At 37.4% G+C, this 27,712-nt stretch overlaps 1 protein-coding gene and 2 pseudogenes across 2 annotated transcripts; 1 reads left to right on the top strand and 2 right to left on the bottom strand.

Moving 5' to 3' along the window:
- Nucleotides 1-9,775: 9,775 nt before the first annotated feature.
- Nucleotides 9,776-12,136, bottom strand: LOC103331510 (uncharacterized; annotated as a pseudogene). The gene is made up of 5 exons (XR_514079.3): nt 11,957-12,136; nt 11,537-11,857; nt 11,378-11,449; nt 11,198-11,265; nt 9,776-10,479 (listed from the first exon to the last, which is right to left on the bottom strand). The product of XR_514079.3 is annotated as an uncharacterized LOC103331510 (transcript).
- Nucleotides 12,137-16,561: 4,425 nt separating this feature from the next.
- LOC107881136 (UPF0481 protein At3g47200-like) lies at nt 16,562-21,461 on the bottom strand (annotated as a pseudogene).
- An 836-nt stretch (nt 21,462-22,297) lies between these two features.
- On the top strand, nt 22,298-24,505 carry LOC107881137 (KRR1 small subunit processome component homolog). Its single transcript, XM_089053198.1, has 7 exons — nt 22,298-22,629; nt 22,844-22,920; nt 23,080-23,187; nt 23,384-23,473; nt 23,823-23,870; nt 23,973-24,017; nt 24,133-24,505. Exons 1-7 carry the CDS (start codon nt 22,497-22,499, stop codon nt 24,289-24,291), a joined length of 660 nt encoding a protein of 219 aa, XP_088909324.1. The 5' UTR covers nt 22,298-22,496; the 3' UTR covers nt 24,292-24,505.
- The last annotated feature ends 3,207 nt before the right edge of the window (nt 24,506-27,712 follow it).

Here is a 27,712-nt window from a genome sequence, read left to right as displayed (position 1 = left end):
TTATTATTGCAAAAGTGATTGTAATTAAATTTCCAGCCAAGCATCTAGGAAAGGATTCACTTTTGTAATTTGTTCAGAAGAATGATCCTAAAAGGAAGATTCCAAAAAGTACAGTTGCAATAACAAAATATATTCAAGAAAAATATTTATATGTTCTCAAAAAAATTTCACTAGCTGCATCAAAACTTGTTCTACATTTCCCTCCTTATAGACTCCTCTTTACCTTCTATTGTGGCTAAACCACAAAGTGACACGTGTCCTCTATTTTTTAATTGTCAAAACTAGGCATGGGCACAGTACGGGATGGTAAGGTATTGACCACATCCCGCTCCCGATACCGTAATTTTCAAACAACACTATATGAGATTGGTGTTTTAGGTTTTTGGTCCCGAATCATTCCGGACCATATTGGTTTCGGTATGACACGGTACCATTTCGGTACCATTGTTGCTGAACAGATTTTTCATGGCCAAGATTTTCAAACTTCAAACCCATAGCAATCAGAAGAAATAGCATACCCCGTCCAATAATCACTTTAGACAATACAAAAAGCTCAACGCCTAAGATCTTATAGATCTGAAAAGAGAAAGATGAACAAAGTGAAAAAAAAAAAACTGAGATGAAAGAGAGAAAAAAAGAAACAGAGAAAGAGAAAGGAGATGGGAGAAAAAAAAAACAAAGATAACTAATGGAGAGAGAAAGTGATGGGGAAGGAAAGGAGAAGAAAAATGAGAGAGAGAGAGAGAGAAGAAGAAGAAGAAGAAAAAAGAAAAGGAAAAAAAAAGAAAGAAAAAAGGGTAAAGATAGGTGGGGATGGAGGTGGCGGGGGAGACTGGGAAGAAAGAAACAGAGAGGAAGAAGAAGGAAAAGACAAAGAGGAAAATAATAAAGAAAGAGAGAGAGTGAGAGAATAAAAAAGAGAGGGTGAAATATTAAACAAAAGTAAAGAAAGAGAGAGAATTAGAAAAATAAAAAAATAAAAAAATAGAGAAGATGGATACTATACGGTACTGTATGACACCAAACGGTATGAGAAATATGGAACCGGTGTCGTGTCAAATAGAAACGGTATGATACGGTATCATACTATTTACTATGCAACACCGAAGAAACGATGCAAGAGTGGCACGGTTTGGGTTCGGTATCATACTATTTACTATGCAACACCGAACAACACGATACAAGATTGGCATGGTTCGGGTTCAGTATTGATTTTCCGGTTTTGATGCCCAACCCTAGTCAAAACAACTTCTTTTTCTCACTTTTACTTAACCCCTAGCTTTATGCCCAAACTATAAAATAAATAAAAAATAAAACAAATCCCATTGCTTTTTGTTTTCACTTTGATTTTTCTCAATCATTTTAAAAATAGTAATTTTCCTTCCTTAGTCAAAATTTTAAGTATTTGTAGCCCTTTCCAACTCTAACTTTAATAATCCCTCTATAACCACAGTTGCCATTGTCAATATTTGTAGACAGATGCATAGTTTCTTCATGGAGGCTTTTTCAATACATCATCATGTTACCAAGTGAGAAAATAAAAACAATGGGAAATTTTTTTTCTTTTATGTTCTGATAAAAAGCTAGTGGTTCAATAAAAGTGATAAATAAAAAAATAAAAAAAGAAGAAGTTGTTTTGATAGTTAAAAATAAATAAAAATGAGGACACTTGTCACTTTATGGTTGAGCCACAATAGAAGGTAAGTAGCTAGATATATCATATACCCGCATTCATTAGAAATAAGGGTTAATCGTTTTATTAGTCCATGAACTTAGACTAGATTTGCATTTAAATCCCTCAATTTCCAAAATCGTTCCCGTGGTCCTTCAACTTTAGTTTCGTTAGCACAAATGGTCCTACCATCATTAACTTTTCTGTTAAATATAGGGCAAAACGGTATTTTTTTGTACAAAAATTGATTAAAATCTGAATAAAAAATTAAAATTAAACTATCTCTCCCCCTCTATCCCGATTTCTACTCCCCCCAAACTTTATTTATTTATTTAGGTTTTTTATTTGATTTTCTTTTATTGTTATTTTAAAGATATAATTTTTTATTCATTTGTTTGGTTTTAATATAAAAAATATCATTTTACCCCTGCATTTAACAGAAAAAGTTAGCAAAATTGACGGTAAGACCATTTGTCCTAACGAAAGTGAAGTTAAAGAACCACAGGAATGACTTTGGAAATTAAGGAACTCAAATGCAAATAAGGTCTAAGTTCAGGGACTAAAAAAACAATTAACCTTAAAAACAAATTAAAATACAGCAAAATCAATGGATCGGAGTAAAGAACCTGCTGCAAGTTTCGATTATGCTGAAAACGGAAACAGCAGGTATCTTACAGTTGCTGAACTCGGAAGTTCTTGAGAACTACTCGATCACCACAATCTTGTTCCTGTAGGCTTTTAATCCATCGTTCCACTATTTATATTGACCACAGCATGCAAGTGTAAATTAATTAAAGTTAAACGAAGACTAAAAGCAGAGGGGATTTAAACGTTTTTATTTCATTTAACTTAAACAAAGACTGGCGTTAAGTAAAATAACCACGTTCAAATTTTGATTGGCTATCGCCAGGGTGGCGGCCAAGTACCTCTTACCTTCTAGCAATTCTCTTTAAAAATATATAAAATGTAGTAGTTCACACTTCGGACAAAAACTATACTAAAATGCTGGCCAATGGCCAAATAAAACGGAAACCTAATTGAACTGGCTTCTGAATTTTCATGGCAATTCTTATGATATATATAATTGCATACCAATCTGTCCCATATGAACAAGGAAGAAAAAACTTAGGCTCCTTTTGGTTCATAGGAAAGGAGACTTGGAGATCGGAAATCAATTGCTCTCCCATACTTGGTAAGTCTAGGTATGAGTAATGGTTGTTTGGCATCAGGTAGAACTAGAATTGTAAGATTGGGGGGCCGAAATAGAAAACATAAGTATATATTATTTTTGAAAGGGCCTTTAATTTAAATTGCAGGTTTTCTATTAGTAAGTTGTATATATTACATTATATAATATAGGAGAGATGTCAAAAAAATGGGGGAAAATGGGGGGCCAGAGGAATGGCTCCGCCATTGCCTGGCACATGAGAAAGGAGGGAAAGTGAAGCCCTCCTCTCAACTTGGGTTTTATTTTCCCTCATCATGGGAAAGTTTGAGAAAATACGTCAACATTCAATGCACATTTTTCATAACTATTTTGTCCCTATTAAAACTTTAAAATTACAAATAATCATTAAATGCACTCTTTTTTTCTTATTATTTAATATGGCCGAGTCAAATTAGCTTTCATGCTTAAGCAAGATGATAGAATGCGAGGCCTCAACAACCACAAATCCTGTGACCGATTCCAACAGACCAACTATCCATACCTGATTATTAACTCAACACAACAGTACGGGTTAGCGAGAGTGTCATTTAACGCCGTACCACATAAATTCGTATCTTTAACATTAGTACAATTTCGTCCACATAAACTCGTATCTTTTACATTAGTACAATTTCGTCCGTAAAGAAACCCAAAGTAGTCAGACCCCCTAAACCCAAAGTCAGACGGCTCCTTTCACTCTGAGGTCACAAATTAAGTATCAATTGTATAACAAGAAGGGCATGCTAGAAAAATCAAATCCATTTCCCTAACATGCATACTAGCAACCAAAATACACAGGAAAACCTCTAAAAATCAAATCCATTTCCCCAACATGCATACTAGCAACCAAAAACCAAGGAAAACCTCTAACCAAGGTGTTAGTACGAAATTCGTATTGACATTTCCTAGACTTTAGTATAGGGTGAAAATTAGTTTGTGAGGAATTGTTATTGAACGCTTTGTCACTACTCTTTCAACCCCACACTTCCGAGGCATGACCTGACCATATGAGAAACTTGACAACAGGTAAATCATGACATAATCATGCATTCATTATAGGATTCCTAGTTGGAATTATTTTCACTCAAGTATTTTTATGCTAATTCTATTTTTAATAGGATTATATTTTATCTCTTGAGATTACTTTCCTAGTTGGACTCTATTTTGATTTAGATCAAAATATTATGTTTTCATTATCTTGGACTTGGAAAGGATGTTTTAATTAATATCCTATTTGGTTTCGTGTTTACATCTTGATATATATTGTTTAATTGGATAAACAATTGATTGTAGTGCAATGGAGAATATGACGAAATCATATAGGATTCTAAGACTATCAGATTGAATGCATGGCAAGATATTGTGTTGTGATTGTGGGCCTTCACGTGGATTGTGGAGAATAAGTTTTGTATAAATCTTTGTGTGCATCTCTTTAGTTTTGCAGAGTTTTTCATATAGTTGGTTTGAGCATCCAAAATTCCAAGAAAGCTGCTGTGCATATATTTGAGATAAATCATCAAGTGTTCGATGTTTACTTGGTGATTTATCAAACATTTTAATAATTCATATTGCATTCATATGCATGTCGGTGACTCATACGGTTGAAGGCACCAAGACCGTGGTGGCGGTTTTCCTCCGGTGAGCTTGAAGCAATCGTGGCGAGTATTGCGTTCAACATAAGGAGTGTCGTAGATCATCCCGTGACGAAGTTGAGTTACGAAGAAGTCGGTAAACATTATCTAGAATGTGTCTAGGATAAGTGTGTGAGTACTTCTTGTAATCATCGTTCTATAGTGGATTTGTGTTGGACTGAGGAGTCCCGTGGATTTTCCCCAGAGGTGGGGTTTTACCACGTAAAATAATTCTCTGCGTGTTCTTTTATTTTATGCCCAGCACGTTACAGGATTGATAAGCCATATCAATCCTGCTACCGAAGTTTATTTTTATTTATTTGATTAGAATCTTAAATTGGCCTATTCACCATCCTCTAGGCATTTTGAGTCATCCTGCAGGTATTTTCAATTGGCATCAGAGCAGGTTGCTGGACATACTCAGCAAGATCTAACATACCTTAGGATGGATCGTGCCTCGGGCTCAATTGCACATCCACCATATTTCGATGGCAACAACTATGGCGCTTGGAAGGCCAAAATGAAGTCGTTTCTTTGGTCCTTAGATGAACGTGTATGGAGCACAGTGGTTCATGGATTTCCTAAACCCACAAAGACGATCGGAAAAGGAGATGAAGAAACCACAGTCCTCAAAACTAGAGAGGAGTGGACCACTGCAGAAGTCACACACAACACTAATAATCAAAAGGGGTTAAATGCTTTATTTACTGCTGTCTCTTCCGATCAATTTGAATATATATGTGCTTGTGATACTTCTAAGGAAGCTTGGGATATTTTGCAGGTTACTCATGAAGGAACAGATACTGTCAAGGGAGCCAAGCTTCAAATGCACACTTTACAGATTTGAGACACTTATGATGGATGAGAATGAAACTTTTTCTGAATTTTATGATAAACTTTGTGTAATTGTGAATGCTTGTTCAGGTTTAGGTGAAAAAATTCCAGAAGATAGAGTTGTGAAAAAGATTTTGAGATCCTTGCCTCAACGGTTTCAACCAAAGATCACGGCTATTGAAGAGATCCGTGACTTGAACACCTTGAAAGTTCAAGAACTCATAGGGTCCATACAAACCTATGAGATGAAACATCTACCTCTTAAAAAGAGCAAAAATGTTGCGTTCAAGGTTGTGAATGAAGAAGATGATGGGCATTCAAATGAAGATTGCAGTGATGAGGAATTAACGATTCTCACAAGACGATTCATGAACTTTCTCAAGAATCAGAATCCAAGGAGTCAAGATTCAAAAGGTATAAATTCTAAAAATAGGTTTGTTAACTATACTGATGGTGGATCTAAATTTCGAGTTAAATGAGCGAAAGAATCCAAGAGAAAAGGTCAAATGTTTCGAATGTGAAGGCTATGGACACATATCTTCGGAATGTGCCAACACCTTAAAGAAACAAAAGGATGGCAAGAATAAGGCAATGCATACTACTTGGAGTGATAGTGAATCGGAATGCGAGAATGATGAAAAGACGGTTGCACTTATAACCACAGTTAGCTTGAATGAATCACGTGAGGATGATGATTGTAAAGGTATAAATATTGAGTTTATCATGAACAAATATGATGATTTGTTGGCTGCATCTCAGAAGCTCAGTAAACAAAATAGTGAGCTCGTTAAAGAAGTTGCTTTGTGCTGAAGCTGGAAAATTGCAGGATTGCAAACGAGTTTCAATCCCCTGATGCAGATTCCGAAAAGGTAAGTGCAGGTATGAACGAAAAATTGATGTTTTTGCAGAAAAAATTGACTGATCAGAATAAATTAATTGCTTCTCTAACTTCTGACAACAAAGCCCTTGAACTTGAACTTAAAAATTCAAAAGAAAGGATTGTTTCTTTAACCATTGGTGCAGAAAAAATTGACAAGATGATTAGCATGGGACGAAGAGATGGTGACAAACGAGGCTTGGGATTTGAACCAAGTAATAAGTCTTCGGCTGTGTCTAAAACAAAGTTTGTCAAATCCACTTCACCTATTGAACCTTCTGCCTCTCATGAAGTCAAGAAACTTATTCCAATTTGTCACTTTTGTGGAACTCGTGGGCACATAAGACCGAGATGCAATAAGCTTCGAAACGAATTTGTTTGTTCAAATTTTCATGGCATGGGTGGAAAAGTAAGTATCCAACATAAGATTTCAAATCTTATGAAAGAGGTAAACCGCTTATCCAAACTATCTTCTTTTCATTGTTTGCCATCAACTAAGACAAAGTTAGTTTGGAGGAAAAAGGAAAATCATAATTGTATGTCTTCCTCCATTAATGTTGTGCATGAACCCGTTGCTTTAGAAAGTTTGGATCTTAAATGTATTGCTGCAAAACCCTTGGATAATCTTCGATTTGACACTCTTAGAAAGTCTTTAGGTATATGTGCTCTAGATTAATTTGGAGTCTATTGCATGCCAAAGCCTCTTTCATGTTTTATGATATTTCAATTAATTTCTGTGTTTATAAATCTGTCCAGCTCGTGCAAGGATTGTTAAGGTGTATCAATCCTGTAACTGTCTGAACGTATTTGTTGATCTTAGATTGGGCTCTGACATTGCACTATATTAAGAACTTACACTCTCAGCTTCACACAAAGGTTTCCATTGTCTTGGTGCATTATAAACTTCATTAAATGATCTATCCATCTATTTATTTTTATTTTGCACACCACACTCTTTTCCTTGAAGTCCTTTGAATATCTCTTATCATGCACTTGTCTCTCTTTGGATTGCCATAACACTACTGTGCGTAAGTTCTTGATCTGTTTATAAAAATAAATTTAAAATTTTTTTTTTAAAAAAAAAGGGTGTCAACCACTCATTGCTCAGTAACCGGGCCTCTTGTCTAACCAACGTCGAGGTTCGAGTCAACAGGTTGTGATGGTTTGCTATCCTTGCTTATCTTTGGAGCCTTCATGATTCGGATCAGTATTTCCCGGGGTGCTTCATCACCCAGTTGCCTCCAATCATCTGACGTAAGCACACTGATTGACCATCCGTTACGTGGATCATGTCGAAAGCTAGATAAAGTGAGCCACAAAATTCGTATTAAAAAATATATATATAAAAATTGATCTTTTTATACTTACTATGCACTTAGTGTCATGTGCAATCTTTGGTGGGATTCGTTTTGTGTGGACATATTTTTGTGCTTAATTGAAAAAGAGTTCATTTAACACATTTGCTCCTTGATGGTAGACTCATTTGATGCCTTTTTATCTTTCACCATGACTGTGGTATGCCTCTACTGTTCTCTGTGAGTTTGTGAGTCTTGTGTGTTGTCGTGTGTTTGTCCCTGACATGCTTTGCTTCACATGCGTTCAAGACAGCAAAGGGTTTGTTGCTTCTTTCATTCTTTACCCACAAACTTGGCATGTTTATGAATGGAAAACAATTATATCTTCAAGAGAACTTTGGGTCTGCATCTACAGTATGTTTTATGTCTTGATTGTTTTGAGCTTTCTGTCTTGAGTGTATTACTTTTGTTTTTGTATGTTTTGGTTCTTAACAACTTCTCTTTATTCTTTTTAGTTCTCTATTTTCCTGTCGCTTATCCCAACAAAAAAAAAAAAAAAAAAAGAAAAGAAAAGAATTTTCTGTTTGTTTTCAAGATAAAGCCTCTTACATGCTTTATTGGTTATTCTCTATGTCTTTATATGTTTGGAATGCAATCTGATTTTTTATTTATTTTTATTTTTCTTTCCCTCTTATATATGCTCCCTTATGTTCATTCTTTGCCCTTTGGATTTCCTAACAAAAAGGGGGAGAGATTGTGTTGTGGAATTAAGGGGGAGAGAATTGTGTTATGGAATTAAGGGGGAGTTGTGTTGTAATTCTGCTTTGAATTACATTTCTTCTCCCACATGCTTCACTGGTTTTGTTGTTTCATAATGTGCAGGGATTCAGGGCTTCAAGCTTAGAATAAGAATTCATTTGTTAAATCCCATGTAATTTCTTTTGAGTTGTAATAGGTGTTTTGTCTAGGAAATGCCAAAGGGGGAGATTGTTAGTACGAAATTCGTATTGACATTTCCTAGACTTTAGTATAGGGTGAAAATTAGTTTGTGAGGAATTGTTATTGAACGCTTTGTCACTACTCTTTCAACCCCACACTTCCGAGGCATGACCTGACCATATGAGAAACTTGACAACAGGTAAATCATGACATAATCATGCATTCATTATAGGATTCCTAGTTGGAATTATTTTCACTCAAGTATTTTTATGCTAATTCTATTTTTAATAGGATTATTATATTTTATCTCTTGAGATTACTTTCCTAGTTGGACTCTATTTTGATTTAGATCAAAATATTATGTTTTCATTATCTTGGACTTGGAAAGGATGTTTTAATTAATATCCTATTTGGTTTCGTGTTTACATCTTGATATATATTGTTTAATTGGATAAACAATTGATTGTAGTGCAATGGAGAATATGACGAAATCATATAGGATTCTAAGACTATCAGATTGAATGCATGGCAAGATATTGTGTTGTGATTGTGGGCCTTCACGTGGATTGTGGAGAATAAGTTTTGTATAAATCTTTGTGTGCATCTCTTTAGTTTGCAGAGTTTTTCATATAGTTGGTTTGAGCATCCAAAATTCCAAGAAAGCTGCTGTGCATATATTTGAGATAAATCATCAAGTGTTCGATGTTTACTTGGTGATTTATCAAACATTTTAATCATTCATATTGCATTCATATGCATGTCGGTGACTCATACAGTTGAAGGCACCAAGACCGTGGTGGCGGTTTTCCTCCGGTGAGCTTGAAGCAATCGTGGCGAGTATTGCGTTCAACATAAGGAGTGTCGTAGATCATCCCGTGACAGAAGTTGAGTTACGAAAAGTCGGTAAACATTATCTAGAATGTGTCTAGGATAAGTGTGTGAGTACTTCTTATAATCATCGTTCTATAGTGGATTTGTGTTGGACTGAGGAGTCCCGTGGATTTTCCCCAGAGGTGGGGTTTTACCACGTAAAATAATTCTCTGCGTGTTCTTTTATTTTATGCCCAGCATGTTACAGGATTGATAAGCCATATCAATCCTGCTACCGAAGTTTATTTTTATTTATTTGATTAGAATCTTAAATTGGCCTATTCACCTCCTCTAGGCATTTTGAGTCATCCTGCAGGTATTTTCACAAGGCGTGAAGAACCCCTACCTTTTTGGGTCAAGAAGAACCCCTACCTTGTGTCCAAGCAACCGTAAGACCAATTGCCACAGTAGAGCTCCAAGAGAGTCAGAAATCCTTATAAACAACAAGGATCAACATCAAACTCCAACTCACATTATCACTTTGATTTACAACACACTTCCGCTTCTTGGGTTTGTTAAACCAATTATCCACTTCTTAGGATAACTCTTAAAGCTCAAGTTTGGATAAAAACTACAAATTCCATTTGAACAAAAACTATAAATTCACATTAAAGCTTAAGTTTGGATCAAACTAATAAAAAATACACACTTAGATTAAAAGCTTTCTCCCTAACCTTAGCTAGGGAGTTAATTCCCCATAAAATAAAACTAAAACATAGAACTAGAATAATTGAACGAAGGAGAGAGCTCAAGAAAAGATTGTGAGCTTGGTGTGTTTTTACATCCGCGGCAACGCTGTATTTATAGGAATGGAAACTGCTCTTGTTGCATCGTATTTTTCCATGAATAGACAAATTCTCACCACTTGCCGTCAGCCCACAATCAGATAGCCATACATTTATTTATTATCCTCCATTTGCCTTTGTCTATACAATTCCCTCTATAGTGTTGTAGACTCCTCTTCTTTATTGGCTACACCCATTTTCTTATTCATTTATTCAATCCATGAGCTTGCTTAAAAGCTTGGTGCGGCACTCCAAGCTTCATTTTCAATATCTGCTGGTTAATGCTTCTTCTTTTCTAGGTTGGGCAACACCTCAAGCATAAGTTTGCTTATTTTTCTCCGGTGATGGCTGCACTTATGAAAGATGTACCTAAATAAGGCACTAACAATATAAATTTAGGGATAACATATGTAATAATTGTGTGTCATTAGGACAATTCTAGCTCTTGGGATAGTATCTGATCAAGTGGTTCTGCTCTGGACTAATAAAAGAAATCAAAGACTTCAATTAAAAACAGAAACTTCAGTTTTGTTAAAAAAAATCAGGCAGGAACGACTTGACTTTGGAAAATCACTATAAATCCATACTGATTCGAAATAATGTAAAAATTTCCAGATCACAAGTAGACACATAAAAATTCAACATATCAAAATTTCATTGAATTCCGAGTTAAGGAAGCAAGACAAAGACTAAATCCAAAACAGAATAGGCTGCAGAGTTTTCTGTTTTTTGCAGAATAATTCCAACTTTGAAAATTTGCCAAAAATCCAATTTAACTCCAATTTGAATGAAATCATATTTGAATTGAAATACTCATCGAAATGTCTATTTTTCACCCATCAAAAACCCAGTTTAAAACATAAATACGAACTAGATCATTTTGTCCAGAACAGAACACATACTCAGATTTCTGCATAAATGCAGATTTCTCAACATCCATCTCATTCTTTGGCATTCAGTTCTAATCAGCTTTAAACACCAAAACAGTCCCAAATTTAAGATAAAATGACTATTATCCCCTCAACAAACTCATAATTATCCAACACACCCAACTACCAAGGCCACAAACTTGAAAGTAGAAACTTACCCAACTTCCACTTCAACCCAAAATTACTCTGAGTTCTCTGTAGGTTCAGCCCAAGGTAGATTCTTCACCTAGTGTATTTGCATGTCATCAAATAACATCCGAAATCACTTACACAATCTCACTTAAATCAATGTACATTGTACTAGAATTCCAGCAGCAAGTATGGCAAACAAATCTTACCTTAACAGCTCCAAAGTAATCCTCAACCTTCAATGAGCGGCCTAGTAGTGACCACCATTCTCCCAAAACACACTTGGAAACAAGAGATTAAAGCTTAATCAGTCACTGACTCAGAAAGAGAAAATTTTAGAAACTTAACCAAATCCAAGAATGGTTTACCTTATCTTGTAGAGCTCGTTCATACGATCCTAAAGGCGAAAGCGGCGCAAGAATTGGAGTTGTAGAATGAAAGTTATGGTAGAAAGAAGTTTGAAGGACAAAGAAGGGAGAGTCGTGAAGGAGGAGCCGAACTGGAACCTCAACCTTTAAAGGCTTGGTGTACATTTGTCCTATTCGTAACGACCCCGACCTTGCGTCAGGGAAAGTGGCTGAAACTCGTGAAGAGAAACTCGAGAAACTTGTTTCCCCGTTTTTTCCTTTTTCGAATCACCAACACGCACATGTCCTTTCAATCCTATTCCAAAGTCTCACAAACATGGTCTTTATTTGGCATTTATGCTAAGTTTAATAATGAATCAAGAGCAAATTGACAGTAACTTATTAGAAAAAAAGAAGCAAGTAACAAGCAAATAAATGTACCTTGCGCTGCATTACAAGAGCAATCTCTCTTGCATCAATTTCTCCCATGCCACTCATTTCTACAATGGAATATTCTTTTACTAATTTTACTTGTATCTCGATTTTTATTTTCCCTTTCTTTCTCAATCTCCTTCCACTAAAACCTAAAAAGGGGCTCTCGAGTTCTAAAATTATAACCATTACAAAAGGAAGAACCTATATACATGAGCAATATGTACGTTTTGTACTAGGAAAGAAATTTGGTGAGGCACTTATATATAAATTTGGGCGATAAAGCCGATGATGGGATTAAATAAGTTTGTTTAGCTACAGACAAGTCATTCACATGTTACATCTGAATTTACAAAGACCACACATACAGCTGTTACGAAACTGAAAAGGTAACTGAAGCAACTTATCAATTTTCATGTCATTTCACGTGATCGAATATTCTAAATTTGATTTTTAACGTGCATTTCCCCGTGCATCAAGAGGCTTTCAAATAACATTAGATAGATAAAGAAATTTTGTAAAATACCTTCAAGTCCATTGTTTTAAAGAGATTAGTTTGGCGACAAACTTCAATGAAGTTTGTCAAACTGAAAACAAATCCTTAACTAATTTTGCGTGAATACACAAAGAAAATGCATGCTTAAATTTTTTTTTATTTTAAAAAAACGCTAATTGAACGCTATACGTCATGTTCTTAATATCTATGAGAAAATGGAATCCACACAGAAAAAATAGCTAGGAGTCAGAAATTGAAATACAACCTGCTATTAGACTGACTTCAAAATCGAAATTAAAATACTTTTGCAAGCAATGTTGTTCACTGACCAAGGTGTAAGCAGGAGCAGAAGTCAAGTTTGCAAATTAACTGAATAAATATGGAGGAAATCAAACCTGCAAGTTTTATCTATTGAGGTTCTTGAGTCGACTACCACAGTGGTGTAAGTTGTAAGAATATTTTATAAATATTCTGTGTGGCCCACATGAAGTGACCTATGCGGTAAATAAATTTTTTAATTGGTTTAATAAATATTATTCAGAATAATTATATTGGTCAAATAAAGAGAAGTAATTTCCTATTTTATTACTGTGATGGGTGGTAATTGATTATGGGCTTCACTAGGAAACGGGTCCTCTCTCTGCTTATAATAGTGCACATACCCATCTTATGTGTATACTAATGAAGACACGGATGTAAGATCCCACATCGACTAACGGAGAGGGGGTGATGTGCCTTATATGTGCACGCCCGCATCCATCTAGCACGAGTCCTTTTGGGAGCTCAGGCCGGAGTCGTGGGAACTCAAATTAAGCAAGTTGGGGCTAGAGCAATCTCAGGATGGGTGACCCCCTGTGAAGTTGCTCGTGAGCTCCTAGAAACAAAACCGTGAGGGCGAGAGGGGGCCCAAAGCGGACAATATCGTGCTCTGGCGGGCGTCCCGGGATGTGACAATTTGGTATCGAGCCACTCTGCCGTGTGGTGCTAGTGTGCCAACGAGGCGTCGGGCCCTAAGGGGTGGATTGTAGATCCCACATCGACCAGCGGAGAGGGTGATGTGCCTTATATGTGCGCCCGCATCCATCTAGCACGAGGCCTTTTGGGAGCTCACGGCCGAAGTCGTGGGAACTTTGAAGTTAAGCGGGTGGGGCTAGAGCAATCTCGGGATGGGTGACCCACAGGAAGTTGCTCGTGAGCTCGAAACAAAACCGTGTGGGTAGAGAGGGGTCCAAAACAGAAAATATCGTACTACGGTGGGCGGTCGGGATGTGACACGTATTAGGGTTTTTTTAAACGTGCAAAAGGCTAGAGAGAGAAATCTATTTCCTTTTAAAATAAAATTAAAATGATTTTTTAAAAACTTTAAAAATAAAAAAAACCCAAAAACCACCCGCTTCATCGACAGTGATCCCCCGCCACTGTCTTTCCTAAACCCTCATTCTCACCGTCTTCCCTAAACCCTCATTCTCTGTGTGAATTTGATGACACGCCAACACATGGATGATTCCACTTTCACAATCATTAGGAAAAAAAAATTGATTCGGCTATTGATACATAGAAAGCTATGCAACCAAGATTGGATTCCTATTCACCTATAAAATTTGCTTTTCTTGTCGATAATCTCAATGGCCATATACCCTGTAGGACTTTGGAAGCTTATCTAAATTCCTTGAACCCTAAAGCCATCATAGAGAGAAAATTCCATGAACCCTAAATCCATAATAGAGAGGAGGGATGGAGAGGGAGAAAGAGAGAGAGATTGGAAAAATGAAAGAACGACAGGAGTCATGGCAGAAAGTGGGTAGTCGCGAGCTCAGGGAAGTGGTTGTTGGGAATTTTTATTATTAATGAGTTTTTTTTTATGGTTTTAAATTATAAAATTAGATTTTTAAATCCAACTGTATAAATAATTAATTTTTCTTTAAAAAATAATACATATGGCGCATTTTGAATGGAAGTATCACTAGATGACGTGGTGATACCGTATCATTCTATAATTTCTCAGACACCAATATCTCTATCTCCCATGTCATAACTTGACACATGTCCATCCAATTAATACCCAATTAAAGCCTTAGCTGTCAGAGGAATTAGGAATGGGGGCCATGGTTGTTGACTGGGTTCTTTGTTTTTTGTGTTTTTATTTCATTTTAAATTTAATTCAGGCTTAACAAAGTTAAGTGGTGTTAATTGTAAAGGAAGTTGAGGTTTCACTCCAAAATTAATTGGCAATGGGGAAAGTAGTTCAACTCCTTATAAACTCAGATTAAGTTCCTTAACTTTTTAATGTGGGACAAATAGTCTCAACAAAGTAGAGAGACAGATGTCAAGATTTGAAATAGGAGATAGATGGGGTATAGAGAAATTGGGGATAGAGGATATGAAGTCGAGATTGAGCATACTGCATTGTATACATGCTTGCACAGTCCTAATAGCTCAGAAAGAAAAAGAAAAACTTCTACGTATCCGCAATGTAATCGTAGTTTTACATAACATTTATGCTTAGGTCATGCCTTCTAGAACGAGTGCCATGACCATGCAGAGTAATAGCAACTTGTGGCTACCATCATCTAAAAGAATTTAAGTCTATTAATGGTAGTCTTACTGTTACTGACCACAGAAGCACCTCGGTGCTGCTAATTTGCCCAGTAGCGAGGGGCCTAGGCCCGACTTTTAGCTCCGACACAAAGGCAAGATCAGGCGTTGATGGGGCCACAAGCCTGGGCAGGCCCAAAGGCAAATCTTGCTTAGGCTCTTGCGTGGGTTTGCTAACGTCATTAATGACGTCAGTAACAAAATTTTTATAAAAAAAAATTGAAAAAAATACCAAAATTTTCAGAATTTTTTTATATATAAATAGCTAGTCATATTTTTCACTTCTCATGCCAAAATTAATGGTTTAAGTATAAAAAATATATAAAAAATTAAAATTAAAATAAATAGTAATTGTCCTTGCCCTTGCCATTTGAGGTGGAACCAAAAAAGGCAAGGCTGACACTACTCACGTGAATAGTGGCAGCCCTTGCCTTGCCTTAGCCTTTTGGGGTGGACTTGCTCTGAAGACTTGTTTGTGTGCATGGTAAAGACGCTATAAGGCAGTATAACATTTAGAATCCAGTTCAAGGGGTTTCTGCTGAGTGAGTTGAGCTGGAGTTGTCTGAGTTTGAGGATTGCTGAAGTTAACGTGCAATGCTGTATGGTGTGAGCAATCAGAGGCAATAGCGATCTGGTGTTTGTGTGTGTGGAGATGATATTTGAGCTTTACTACTGTCAGGCTGTGTGCAATACTATATAAGTTTCATTGCAGAGGCTGACAGTTTGGAGAGGGCTGGCTGAAGATTGAGGTTGAGTCCATTGTAATATTCTCATAGACGTCTGGAGTGGTCTGCGTATGGATGCCCCGTGGGAAAAGAGCATCTTTAACGAAATTTCTCGTAGGCGGTTGAAAGTTGCTCATGATGTAGCATCTTGAAATGGTAAAAATATTGTAACCTCCTGGGTGGATTGTAAATCCTCCTTACTGGCTGGTTAATGCCTCGATTGAAGCTTGAAATTGTACCAAAGGATTCATATATTTCCGTATTTAATGAACTCCTATTGGTTTGCCATTAGAAAAAAGCAAGAGAATTTTATAAGAGGTCGAGTTAGATCAACTTAGTTTCATGGCAATTTTCTTCTTAATGTTAAAAAGAGATCCCAATTATATCCAATCTCTTGTTGATTGAAAAAAGGGTAAGCTACTATTTGAACGATATTAATACAAGGCTTGCATCTGCAATTACATTCTTAACATCTATTTGCTGCAAAGACCAGACAAAGATACCAGCAAGTGGCTTTGAAGCTGAAGTTTCAAGATCCAAGTCTTCAACTCTGAGTGCAATGAAAACAAGAGCATAACTCTTTCTTTGTTTAATTGTAAATGGAAATTATGTTCATTACAATCAATTCACAAGAACTGCTCTGCAGTCTTTAACAACAATAACAGAACTAATTAGTAACTCAAACTTTATGTTAAAGCCATAACACTAGCTAACTTATTTGTTCAGTTCATCACTTGAAGTAATGACTGAAATTAACACTCTGTCTATTAAGAATCACGAGTTGAACGAGCTTAAAGATTACGATATGAGAGACTTAATGGTTCCAATGACTGAGAAAACAAGGACAACAACTCCAAGTACAGTTGAACTGCCCGTCCAGAGATCCTTGAAGTAAACTTGTTTCAGGGTTGCCACATGACGGTTCCAAAAATTCTCATAGTGCTTATTAAGCTGTTCACAGATGTCCAAATAGCAGGATTTATCGCCCATGATCTGCTCGCGAAGTCTATTAACTAGCTTGGCCACTGCTTCGTTGCTGCCTAGCATGTTAAGAATAACTTTGTTCTCAACCAGCAAATCCACATCATCCAGTGTCCACCAGCTGATCCATACGCAAAAAGTAATTGCAGATATAAGGTTTGTCTGGGTACGAAAACTGCTCCAAGGCCATGATGTTCCGAACAACGCATTCTATCTCATCCTTGACACAAAATGGCGTAAGCTTCAAGTCCATATTTCTAAAACATGCCAAGTTGAACTTACATTTTGTGGCCTCATCTTTCTTTATGATTAAGGGTGACAGGACCCGCCCCAGAATTTCCCCTGAAACAGGCGGACCCGTCTTAGTGCCGACATCACACCGATGCCGGGCCCACTTACTAAAAACCCAAGACATCCTACCAAAATTTTGGCAGAGTCTCCCCTGTAAAATGCTCAAACCCAACAATACTCAACCTGCATATTTTACATAATATAAATTCCAACTGCCAGCATGCTTTCAACATACAACAATCCAAAATAAAGTGGCCTCCGACCTCAAGTAACAACCTAACATGGGCGATAACTGAGCATCTAACAGAATTGGTTTATAACAAACAGTTGAGTAGAAGGAATTTACACAAGTCCTATCTACGGATGAAATGTTTGGAGCTCGCAACCTGCTCGAACGCTTCCAAAAACAACTACTGTCTGGGGGGCGCAAAACAGAAATATGTGAGTGGACAAAAATAAAGTTTACATTTTAAATCAACATAATAACCCCACCGTGTAAAAATAATGCTCTAGCATGCAATTTCACAATTCAGAAACCAAATACTCAAAACACAATATCCCAAAATCCAATAAATCTCAAAATCTCAAATCACAAGTCCATTCCCAAAGAATATGCAACTCTCATCAACCCGTAAACACTTATATGTATATATATATATATATAACTAGCTATAACTGTAACTATAATATAATATATACTTCTCTCCATACTAATGTACCGGGGAAACAATCCAACCGGGGGATTGTTTAGCTAGTACGCAGGATTTTCGAGCACTAACCTGCGTCCGGGATGAGTAGTCCAACCGGGGCGGAACTCCATAGCTCACACGCGGCACTGCCAGCGACACGTGTAGCTCACAAATCTCATAACAAGTCCTACGCGCGCAGACAGTATCATCACCCCACCGGCACTGCCAACGATGTGTGTGATAATACTAAGCAATATACATACTCTTCCCATACGCCGGCCTTTGCCAACGACACGTATGGGAAGTGTCTCCACACCGCACTGCCAACGCCATGTGTGAGACCCACAATCTCATGGCCTTCCCACCCCACCGGCACTGCCAACGACGTGTGTGGGAAGCCTAGTAACTAGGGAATGGTACTCACCTAACATACTCATACATCTCACAACCATCCCTCAAACTCATATCTTTCCACAATCTCACCACAACAACTCCTCATACTCTATACATAGGCAATATAGCTAGACATCCCAAAATCCATATAAACATATTGATCATACTCAAAGATATCCATACTCAAAATATATTGCCAATACGCATAAGAATATTCAAATCCATCAACCAGATAATTATTAAATCAAAATCACCATTTAAAATATATGCACAAGTCTTTTATCAATAAAACCATGCATATGCTTAAAACAAAGTCCACTCACAAATAATCCCAAGCTGCTCGGCCCCGAGAGGGTCCTGCCTGCTGCGAATGATCGATGAAGTACCTATTTCGAGATACGAACTCTTGATTAAAATAACGCACTTCAAAAATAGAAATTCACAAAATTAAATACTTAAATCTCCAAGTTCCCGGCGCGTGTACGTCCAAAGAAATATCCTAAGATCAGGTTACGGTTTGGGAATCGCTTCCCATCGTACGGTTATCGCAATTTCCCAAACTTCAAATTATTGAATCGGGACATCCGGGGCTCCGATTCATGATCCGCGAATTCCTATAGGTTTCTAAGAGTACCTAGATCAACATACTTCAGTTTGGAAACGATCCAACGGTTAGAACTTATCGAACCCGGATAACGCACAATATGCGAAATCCGTTCGATAGTCAAACGACACCCAAATTGAGATCCGCAAAATCCTATGCACTCGTGACAACCTAAGGATCTCATCAAGATAAAAAGCAACTTCACCAGCCTTGCCCACGCTCCGCCACACGCGCCGGCAGCGCGTGGGTGTGTAGAGAAATTTCCGGCGATGGAAAATCTTCAAATCACGAGCCACCCTTCCTATCCTAGATACTACTCGACGAATGGAGCATCTTTTTCAACTACGGCCAAGTCCAATTCGGACAGCAAGTGGCCGGAATTTCACATTGAAAACTGGCCAAAACCTAACTTCCAAAATCGAGATTCTAAACCGCACATCGATCAATTCCTATGCAATAGCCAGCTAGAACACGTAAAAAGAGGAAGAAAGCCCATCAATTTTACCTGAAACGGACGGTGGTGGCGGCGGCGCAGCGATCGGAAACTTCGGTTCGAACGATCCAGCGGCGTCGGGATTGAGGTTTCGGCGGAAATTGGGTGGGTCGTGATTGGGACTTCACGACGAGTCGAACGGGACCGGTGCCGGCCCTTTCCGTGGCGGAGTTGAGAGAATTGAAGAGAGAGAAAGTCGGTGTCGGGAGAAAGAAACGGAAGAGAGAGAGAGAGAGAGAGAGAGAGCTGTGCTCGCGGGAGAGAGAGAGAGAGAGAGAGAAAGTGAGGGGTAAAAGTGAAAAATCTGATTTTACCCCAAATTCTTTTCAAATTAATTACGGTTCCGCCATCGAGCTTATTTTGATCGCCAAAACTTCATTAAATCTCCGATTCAAGCCTACCGCCTGTCTACGGTTTCGTCTTAGTACCACCTACGCAACCAAACCACTCGTAGTCCCAAAATCTTCCCGGATAAGAAAATGACCAAAATTACCCTCAATCCAAGAATAAATTCATAATTTCTCTTAATTTAATTAAAATAGGAAATAATTGGAGTCGGGGTGTTACAAAGGGTCCATCTTTAAGTGGCCTAAACTTCACCCCTGATGCCCTCAGCTTCTTTGCAGCATATATATTTTTGACAGGAGCACTATTTTGTTCACAATCCATTTCTTCGTCAGGACATAGAAAATGCCTAACCAAATCGGTGAAATGTTTCGGTTTTACTCTATTCTTGACGGATTTCCCCTCATTATAATCTTTGAAGAACTCAAAGGTAAGCTCAAGTAGGGGATCATAATCAGCAGGTTTGGCTTCGTCAATCTCTATGGAATGTTCATTGCAAGGTATCCGCCAGGAGCAAGGCAAGCATCACGGGAGGTCATTGGTACGATGAGTCTGTTCTTGTACTTCTTTGCAGGGTTGGAAACTGCGAGAGACAAGCACAGCAAAGTCATGATATAGTTCTTGAAGAAGAGAATAAGGAAGCTGATTTTCAAACAGTATCAAGTCCTGTTCTGCAGCTTTCCTCAGCCATGATGATCTCAATATATAATCATTTTTATGATTTTCAGTTTCGTAGAAGTTTGTTAAAAAGAGCTCGATGATGAAGCAGGCATCAACCACAATTATGTTTGCAGGGTCTATGTCAAGCTCAATGGTCCCTGCATAACAACAATGAATATTTTCTTGACGAGTCTTGATAAATTGCTCTAGTTCATCCTTACTCTTCTTACAACGTGCAAGAAAATTCTCATAATATATCTTTTTATGGGTTTCCATGTCCTTACAGTTTTGGTTTTCCATGGTGGAAAGGGCATATTGATAGTAATTGAGGAGTGTATGCTGCTTCATTTACTTTGCAGAGTTTGCTGGGGACCCTGTAGATACACCACTTGTCTGGCTGGTCCAACACTCATACCTTGCCACGGCATTCTTCTTCATTCACAGTTTTCTTGGCGATTTCTGATGTAGTCTTTGTCCTTCTGAAAATGAAACTACAATCAGTAAGAAAGGAATCGATAGTGTTGAACCTAAACATTTAGCTTTAACAAATGTTCTATTAGCAGAACTCATTTTAAAACTTCTGATTGTATGTTCTATTAACAAATTTACAGCATTTGTTTGATAAACTGAGCTGGTTCCTATTTTGTTTCGTATTCATAACAGTATCAGGGTGATGTTTTTAGTTCTCCAAAATCTCCCTTAAATAACCTCGTGCACTCCTCATGTGGGAGAAGTAAAATTTGGAGAGGAAAATGTTGGATGAACATATTTCAATATGGTGATAATTTGTGATGTCATCAAATTTTTGTTCTTTTCGCACCTTAGAGACCTCAAGCGATAGTTTTGGCTTCCAGTCATGCAGAAAATTTTGGGCCTGATAAGGATAAAAGAAAGAAGTTAGAACATATAGGTAGAGGACATGTATCCTACTAACTATTTTCCTCCAATTTAGATCGTGGTAAGTGCTTTCTTGAACTATCTCACAAGTAAACATGCACACAGGATACATACACCCGGAAAAAAAAAGGCTGCAGCTGTTGCTAATTTCCGAAAACAACATATGGTAAGATGAAAGGCATACTTGCTGAGATTGAGAGACTTAGAGGTGTATAAGGTGGGAGGATGTTGGGCGTCATGTTTAGTATTATGCTTTGGACCATTGTACTCCGCAATCTCTTCATGTTTACTATTCTGCTTTGGACTACTGTACTCCACATTCTCGCCAACCATCGATATCTTTTCATCCCTTTGCTTTCTATCCTTTCTGTTCATTTTTCGAAATTCAAACCATCTATAATTACAACATTCGGTTTATAAAAAGCAATTTAACGGGTAAGTGCTCTTAACTACTTGAGCTATATAGGGCAAGATCTCCAAAAAATACTTTAATATATCCCAAAATCCCAGAGGGATTGTTAACTAGGAACACTCGATGATCTTTAGCAGCAAAAAGGCAAAAAAAAAGGAAAGAAAAAAGAGTAAGTCAAGAATTAGATAAGAAATTTATTCAAGGAAGCAATATCTCTCTTTCATCTGTTTTTGCATTTCCTATTTCCAGGCCTAAGAACAGTAGTACCTTTTTAAAATAGTTTTGCTCTCAAATTGAAAAAAGAAAAAGAAAACAGCTAGGAGTATCGAAATTAAAATACTTTTGCAAGCAATGTTGTTCACTGACCAAGGTGTAAGTAGAAACAGAAGTCAAGTTTGCAAATTAACTGAATAAATATGGAGGAAATCAAACCTGCAAGTTTTATCTGTTGAGGTTCTTGAGTCGACTACCACAGTGGTGTAGTAGGGTTTAGGGCTTATATGGGCGATAAATGTTTGTTAGGTTTTTTGATAAATGTTGTTATGTTATATGGGCGATAAATGTTGTTATGTTTTATGGTGGGTATAAATGTTGTTGTGTTTTTTGCACTCAAATAATATTCATGGAGTTTCAGGGTTTAGGGCTTTTTCGTCCAAGCCCAATAGTATTTTTTTAGGGGACAAGCAAAGCCCAATTTCCTAGGCAATAACCTCTCCATTGTCTGATGTTTCTTCTGTGCGTGTGTCTCTGCTTAGCTAGGGTTTCGACAATTACCCAAAACAACAGCGAGCGTCCAATTTTCTAGGCAAGAAACTCACTCTCTTTCTCTCTATCTGTGTCGGTGCCTCATTCTCTCTCTTCTATCTGTGCCTAAGGTTTTCACAGGCCCCAACACATTCTCTCTCTGTTTATTCCAAGGGTTTCAACAAGTACCCAAACCAACATTAGCAACAGAGAGCTTAATTACAATGAGTAACCACGTCAATGGCATGGAGGATCGAAGCGTCCACCGCATGGTTATCGACAAGTCTACCCCTGCATCTGACAAAGATAGCCCAGTTGATTACAGCATTCTCCGCATGCCCTTTCTTAGACGCATCAGTATCTTTCTTTCTTTCTTCTTATTTTTCCTTTTTGTTTGCCTTCTCATGAATTTACTGAAAAGAAATTTTCCTCTTCTTATTTCGTTTGAGTTATATATGATAATGTGAAATTTCCTTTTCCTCTTCATTCCAGTAATGATTATTACTATGATAATTATGAAATAGAATGAATAAGCTTTCTTACTTATGAGTCTTTGCATTGTTTTTCACAGCAACAGATTTGCAAGAAGCTTGGCCGGTGTTGCAATCTGCTTTAGAAGAGTATGACATTTCATGTGCATTGGATATGGTATGTTATAATAAATGTTGGTTTTACATTTCATGTGCATTGGCCGGTGTTGCAATCTGCTTTTTTTTTTTCAAACTATGTAAGATTTTGTGTTCATATTGAGTTCTTTTAGTTATGTACATGTTAAATTGTTTTTTTTTTTTTAAAAATCATGGTTAGGATCGGTATTTCATCACATTCACGACAACCAGGACTAAGGACCCATATGCTATTCTCAAGTCTAGATATCTTCTTCGACTTTTGTCCGCAGCTGTTCCTGCACTTCAGGTACCAATGTCAAATCTTTTGTTATTCTTTGTTATCTGTAACCTCTCAGTTATTATTCAAGTTCAATTGATTTCAATGTCAAGCATGCCAATCATATTTGCTGGCCGGTTTTCAATCAAAATTTTATGTCCAATTTACCTATCCTTTTCATCTATGTATTAAACTTTTGATTTAAGTGCGCAACATTTTGATCCAGGCAGTAAAAGTATTGAATGGAATTCCATGTCACCTCATCTACACTGGGTATCATATAGGTGGGCTTTGCAAAAGATTTGGGATCAAGATGGTAGGTATTTCTTAAGTAATTTCCTTCCATTTTTGTTTCGTATAATTATTTTTGTTCTTTTAAGCATTCTTCTTTAGTTATGATGCAGGAACTTTAAATTTAAGGAGTACTATAGCATGGCATTTAGAGTTGTTTGACTTTAGAAAGGTTTAGAACTGATTAGGGTGTAGTGACACAACAACTAATATGACAATAATATGAGGAATATGGGCCTTCCAGTGTTATGCTCTCTATCCCATGAAGAGTCTGACAAAGAGCTCTCTTCCGCTGGACAAAAGCAAAAGCTCAATTATATGTGTGTGTTTTTTTTATTTTTAATATATTGTACTGTGTATGTGTGTGCGTGCAGGATAAGTATGTTTCCAGGAAGAAAGTACTCATGACTCTCCCAGTACAGGTAAATAAAAGTGTTCTAGATCACGCTTTTTTCTACTTGTCATTTCTATATATATATATATATATATAATTTTTTTTTTTTCACAATGTAATTGGGATGCAGGCACTTGAAAAATTGACAGGCTGTGACATTTATCTCCGCCCATCTGTTAGTGTTTCTTTCTACTTTTGATGGTTGTATTATCCGATCTTCCCACATGCCCAGATGGAGTGGGAAGAGAAAGATGACTTCTAATGATTTTAACTTGCTTGTAAATAAATAGGATGACCTGGTTGCCGTTATGGGTCCAGTTCAAGGATTGGAACTAGTCAGAAGGATTGTGGAAGACTGCATTGTTCATAATGTGCCTCCGGCACCCCGTGTCAAGAGGCTTACAACTTATGCTCAAACAATTAAGGGAGTTAAGGCATTGAGGTTATGATGAGTAATCAGAATTAATGTTGGGCTCTGCTGCTCCAGTTGTGGTCGCTTAGTCCATTAGTTTACACTATACTACAGATGGATGCATCAGAATCTGCATTTAAGAAATATATATTATCTACTTGTTGAGATGCTTAATTTGTGTTTAAATGTAATGACGTGTTTAATTCCTTCACTAATCAATATCATATACGCAGAGTAGAGTTTTTATTATCTATTTGCATTTAAAGAATATTGAAGATATATATATGATCAGATAGAAAAAGAAAAAGGAAAGAAAGAAACAAAATAATTTTGCGGATTGTATTAAGCAAGGACAAATATATCATCGCATATGACGGTGCGGTGGGTTGGATTTGGTGTGGATTTGGAACACATGCTGAAAAGACCTTTGCTGGGTTCAAAATTTCAAATAGAAAACTGTCATCTTCTTTTTTTTGTTTTGTTTTTTTTGTTTTTGTTTAAGACAGCCAAAACAAAAAACTATTAGCACAAATCTGGGCTTCTAAGAATCGCTTTTGGAGCAAATCTTTTTTTGGGTACGTGCACAACCACACTGGATATCCAAAAGAGTAAGTGAGGAGCTATACTATCCCAAGCCGCCAAACTGGATATCCAAAAGGGCAAGTCAGGACCTACTATCCCAAAACAAACTGGGATATCAAATCCCAGAACAAACTGGATATTCAAAAGGGTAAGTGAGGAGCTATACTATCCCAAGCCGCCAATCTGGATATCCAAAAGGGCAAGTCAGGACCTACTATCCCAAAACAAACTGGGATATCAAAAAGGGAAAGTAAGGACCTATTATCCCAAAACAAAAAGGAAAAAGAAGAACCTTTTCACAGAGCTATTATATGTACAGTCCTCTCTGCCCCCATTGTGTTCCAGGTTTAAGATAGTGCATGCACACATCAAGCTTCTCGATCATATCTTTTCAATTTTTGCTCCTTTTTCTTTCTTACATCACATTCATAGTTTGTGATTTTACGTACAATGGATGAACAACCACATTTACCTGGACAAGAATCACCATCATTCTACAAAAAACTTGAAGATGTGGATCTATTATTCATAGATGATCTAAACGGTGGTAGAACGGTTGTTGAGGGTCAGGTAGAAGTCAATGATGATAACATGGTTGGCGATGATCCCAATCACGGTCAAGGAGTAGCAACCAATGATGGTAACGTGGTTGGCGACGATCATGGTCAGGGACAGGGAGTACCAGCTAGTGATGGTAACGAGGTTCGTGACAATCAACTTACGGGAGGAAGGCTGGAGACAGTCAGGTATGTATCATAACAAATTTTAAGTAATAGTATTTTATTATTTTTCATTTGTCTTATAAATGTTTAATTCTGTATATGTTTTCTATAAAAATAAATAAGACAACCTTTCTCAAACAGTTCTTAATGATTTTCAGGGAGTGCTACAAGTTGGTTGTGGCGCGTAAAGGGCACAATGACGAAGTTATTGAAGTGAACAAGTTTGGGAATGTGGCATCCATAAAGAACCAGATTGAAAATGTACTACGGATAAGTGCAATCCAGCAAGTCCTATTCTTCAACCGCCAATATCTCGATGAAGATTCGCTTATAATTGAGAGCATTGAAGGGCTTGCATCCAATTCACGCATTGAGCTCTTTGAGTTCGAACCACTGGGGGAGGCAGCCGCTGCCACGGCTTCGACTTCGGCAGCGCAGCTATCATCTGCTGCAGCAGCTGGTGTACACTTTCCTCCAGAGACTCACAGACGTGCACCCAATCAGAAATTTAAGATGAATGTCATCCTGAGCTCTTCTGTTGACATTGACACTCCTAATCCTAGCATTACTGAGATTAGACAAAACACTCGTCAACAATTAATAATGAATATTGTGGATAGTACTAAATTGATGTTCGTGTCAAGTTCGGGTCAAGAATTGGACGACTATCTGTCATTACGTTCTAATCTCAATAAGGAGATTAAGATACTCTTGGAACCCTCTGCCATGGGCATGGCTTCACTGACAACAACCACTGGGGCCGTGATCGCCACGTCAGCCCCTATGCCACCATCCACGTCAGCCCCCCCACAGACATCTGCGTCGGCGGCAGGGGGTGAAAGTAGCAGGGTGAATCCCTCGATGAGACATACTGTCGGATCTAAAAGGGCTGCACCAGATCCAGCATCAAGATCAGCTCCTGATGATGAACATACTGAAAGTGACGCGTCAGCTTCCTTGCCATCCACGTCGTCATCTTCCGAGTATGTACTGTCGCCATCTGCTTCCTCATCCTCTCCTGAGTATGTACTGTCGTCACCATCTATTGAAGGGTCAGCACCTGCAACTAGATATTCTCTGCGTCCTCGGCGCTGAACCAATTCGCTCGTGTTTTGGGATCACCACCAGCCTTTTTGTTATCTTTATCCGCGAGATAGATTAAGTTATATTAATTTATATGAGAGATAGATTAGGTTATAATTTATGCGAGAGATAATCAAGTTATAATTTATGTAAGAGACACATCTAGCTAGAATATTATTTACATGCTAAATAATGAGAAACTGAAACATTGTTTTTTCCAAAAAAGTATTGATTTTCTATGGTCACCTCAGTTTTTTTGTGTGTGCCAAAGATAGGAAGGAGAGGGAAAAACTCACACACACAGTGACACGGGTATCATTGGGACTTGAACTCAAGACTACTTGGGAGCTCACCAAAAATTTGAATTAATCCAACTAACACCTCATTGGTCACCTAAGTTCCAATATTCTATCTTCTTTCACAATAAAATGAAAACAAGATGATACATAGAAAACTACTCACAACCCTAATTCTCGTACTAAAACAAGTTTAACAAACTCGCTAGACCGTTTAATTTAATACTATGCCTGCACATGTATATAATTCGATATGAAAAGTATAATCAACTCATTGAAATATTATACAACACTTTCAAAGAGTAATTGCAAATTTTTTTTTTTTTTTGGTCAAAAAGAAACTTTCATTAGCAGGAGAGCAAACCAAACAAATTACAGCTCAAAGAACAAGGAAAAAACCAAACCATGCAACAGAATAGAATTGCAAATAAGATCATCGAAATTGCCCTATCATGCCTAATTCGGGCATGCTCCACTAGTTTCTTTGACACGGAAAACTAAACAACTGCAGGATCCATTTCACACTTCTTCTTTTTTTTGTTTTGTTTTGTTTTTTTTTTTTTTTAAGAACAGCCAAAACAAAAAACTATTAGCACAAATCTGGGCTTCTATGAATCGCTTTTGGAGCAAATCTTTTTTTGGGTACGTGCACAACCACACTGGATATCCAAAAGAGTAAGTGAGGAGCTATACTATCCCAAGCCGCCATAACTGGATATCCAAAAGGGCAAGTCAGGACCTACTATCCCAAAACAAACTGGGATATCAAATCCCA

The sequence above is a fragment of the Prunus mume genome, linkage group LG5, assembly GCF_029339155.1.
Source record: "Prunus mume cultivar Tortuosa linkage group LG5, ASM2933915v1, whole genome shotgun sequence".
In the NCBI taxonomy this organism is placed as follows: Eukaryota; Viridiplantae; Streptophyta; class Magnoliopsida; order Rosales; family Rosaceae; genus Prunus; species Prunus mume.
Note: the sequence above shows the minus strand (reverse complement) of the source record. Positions and strands in the feature narration are given on the sequence as shown.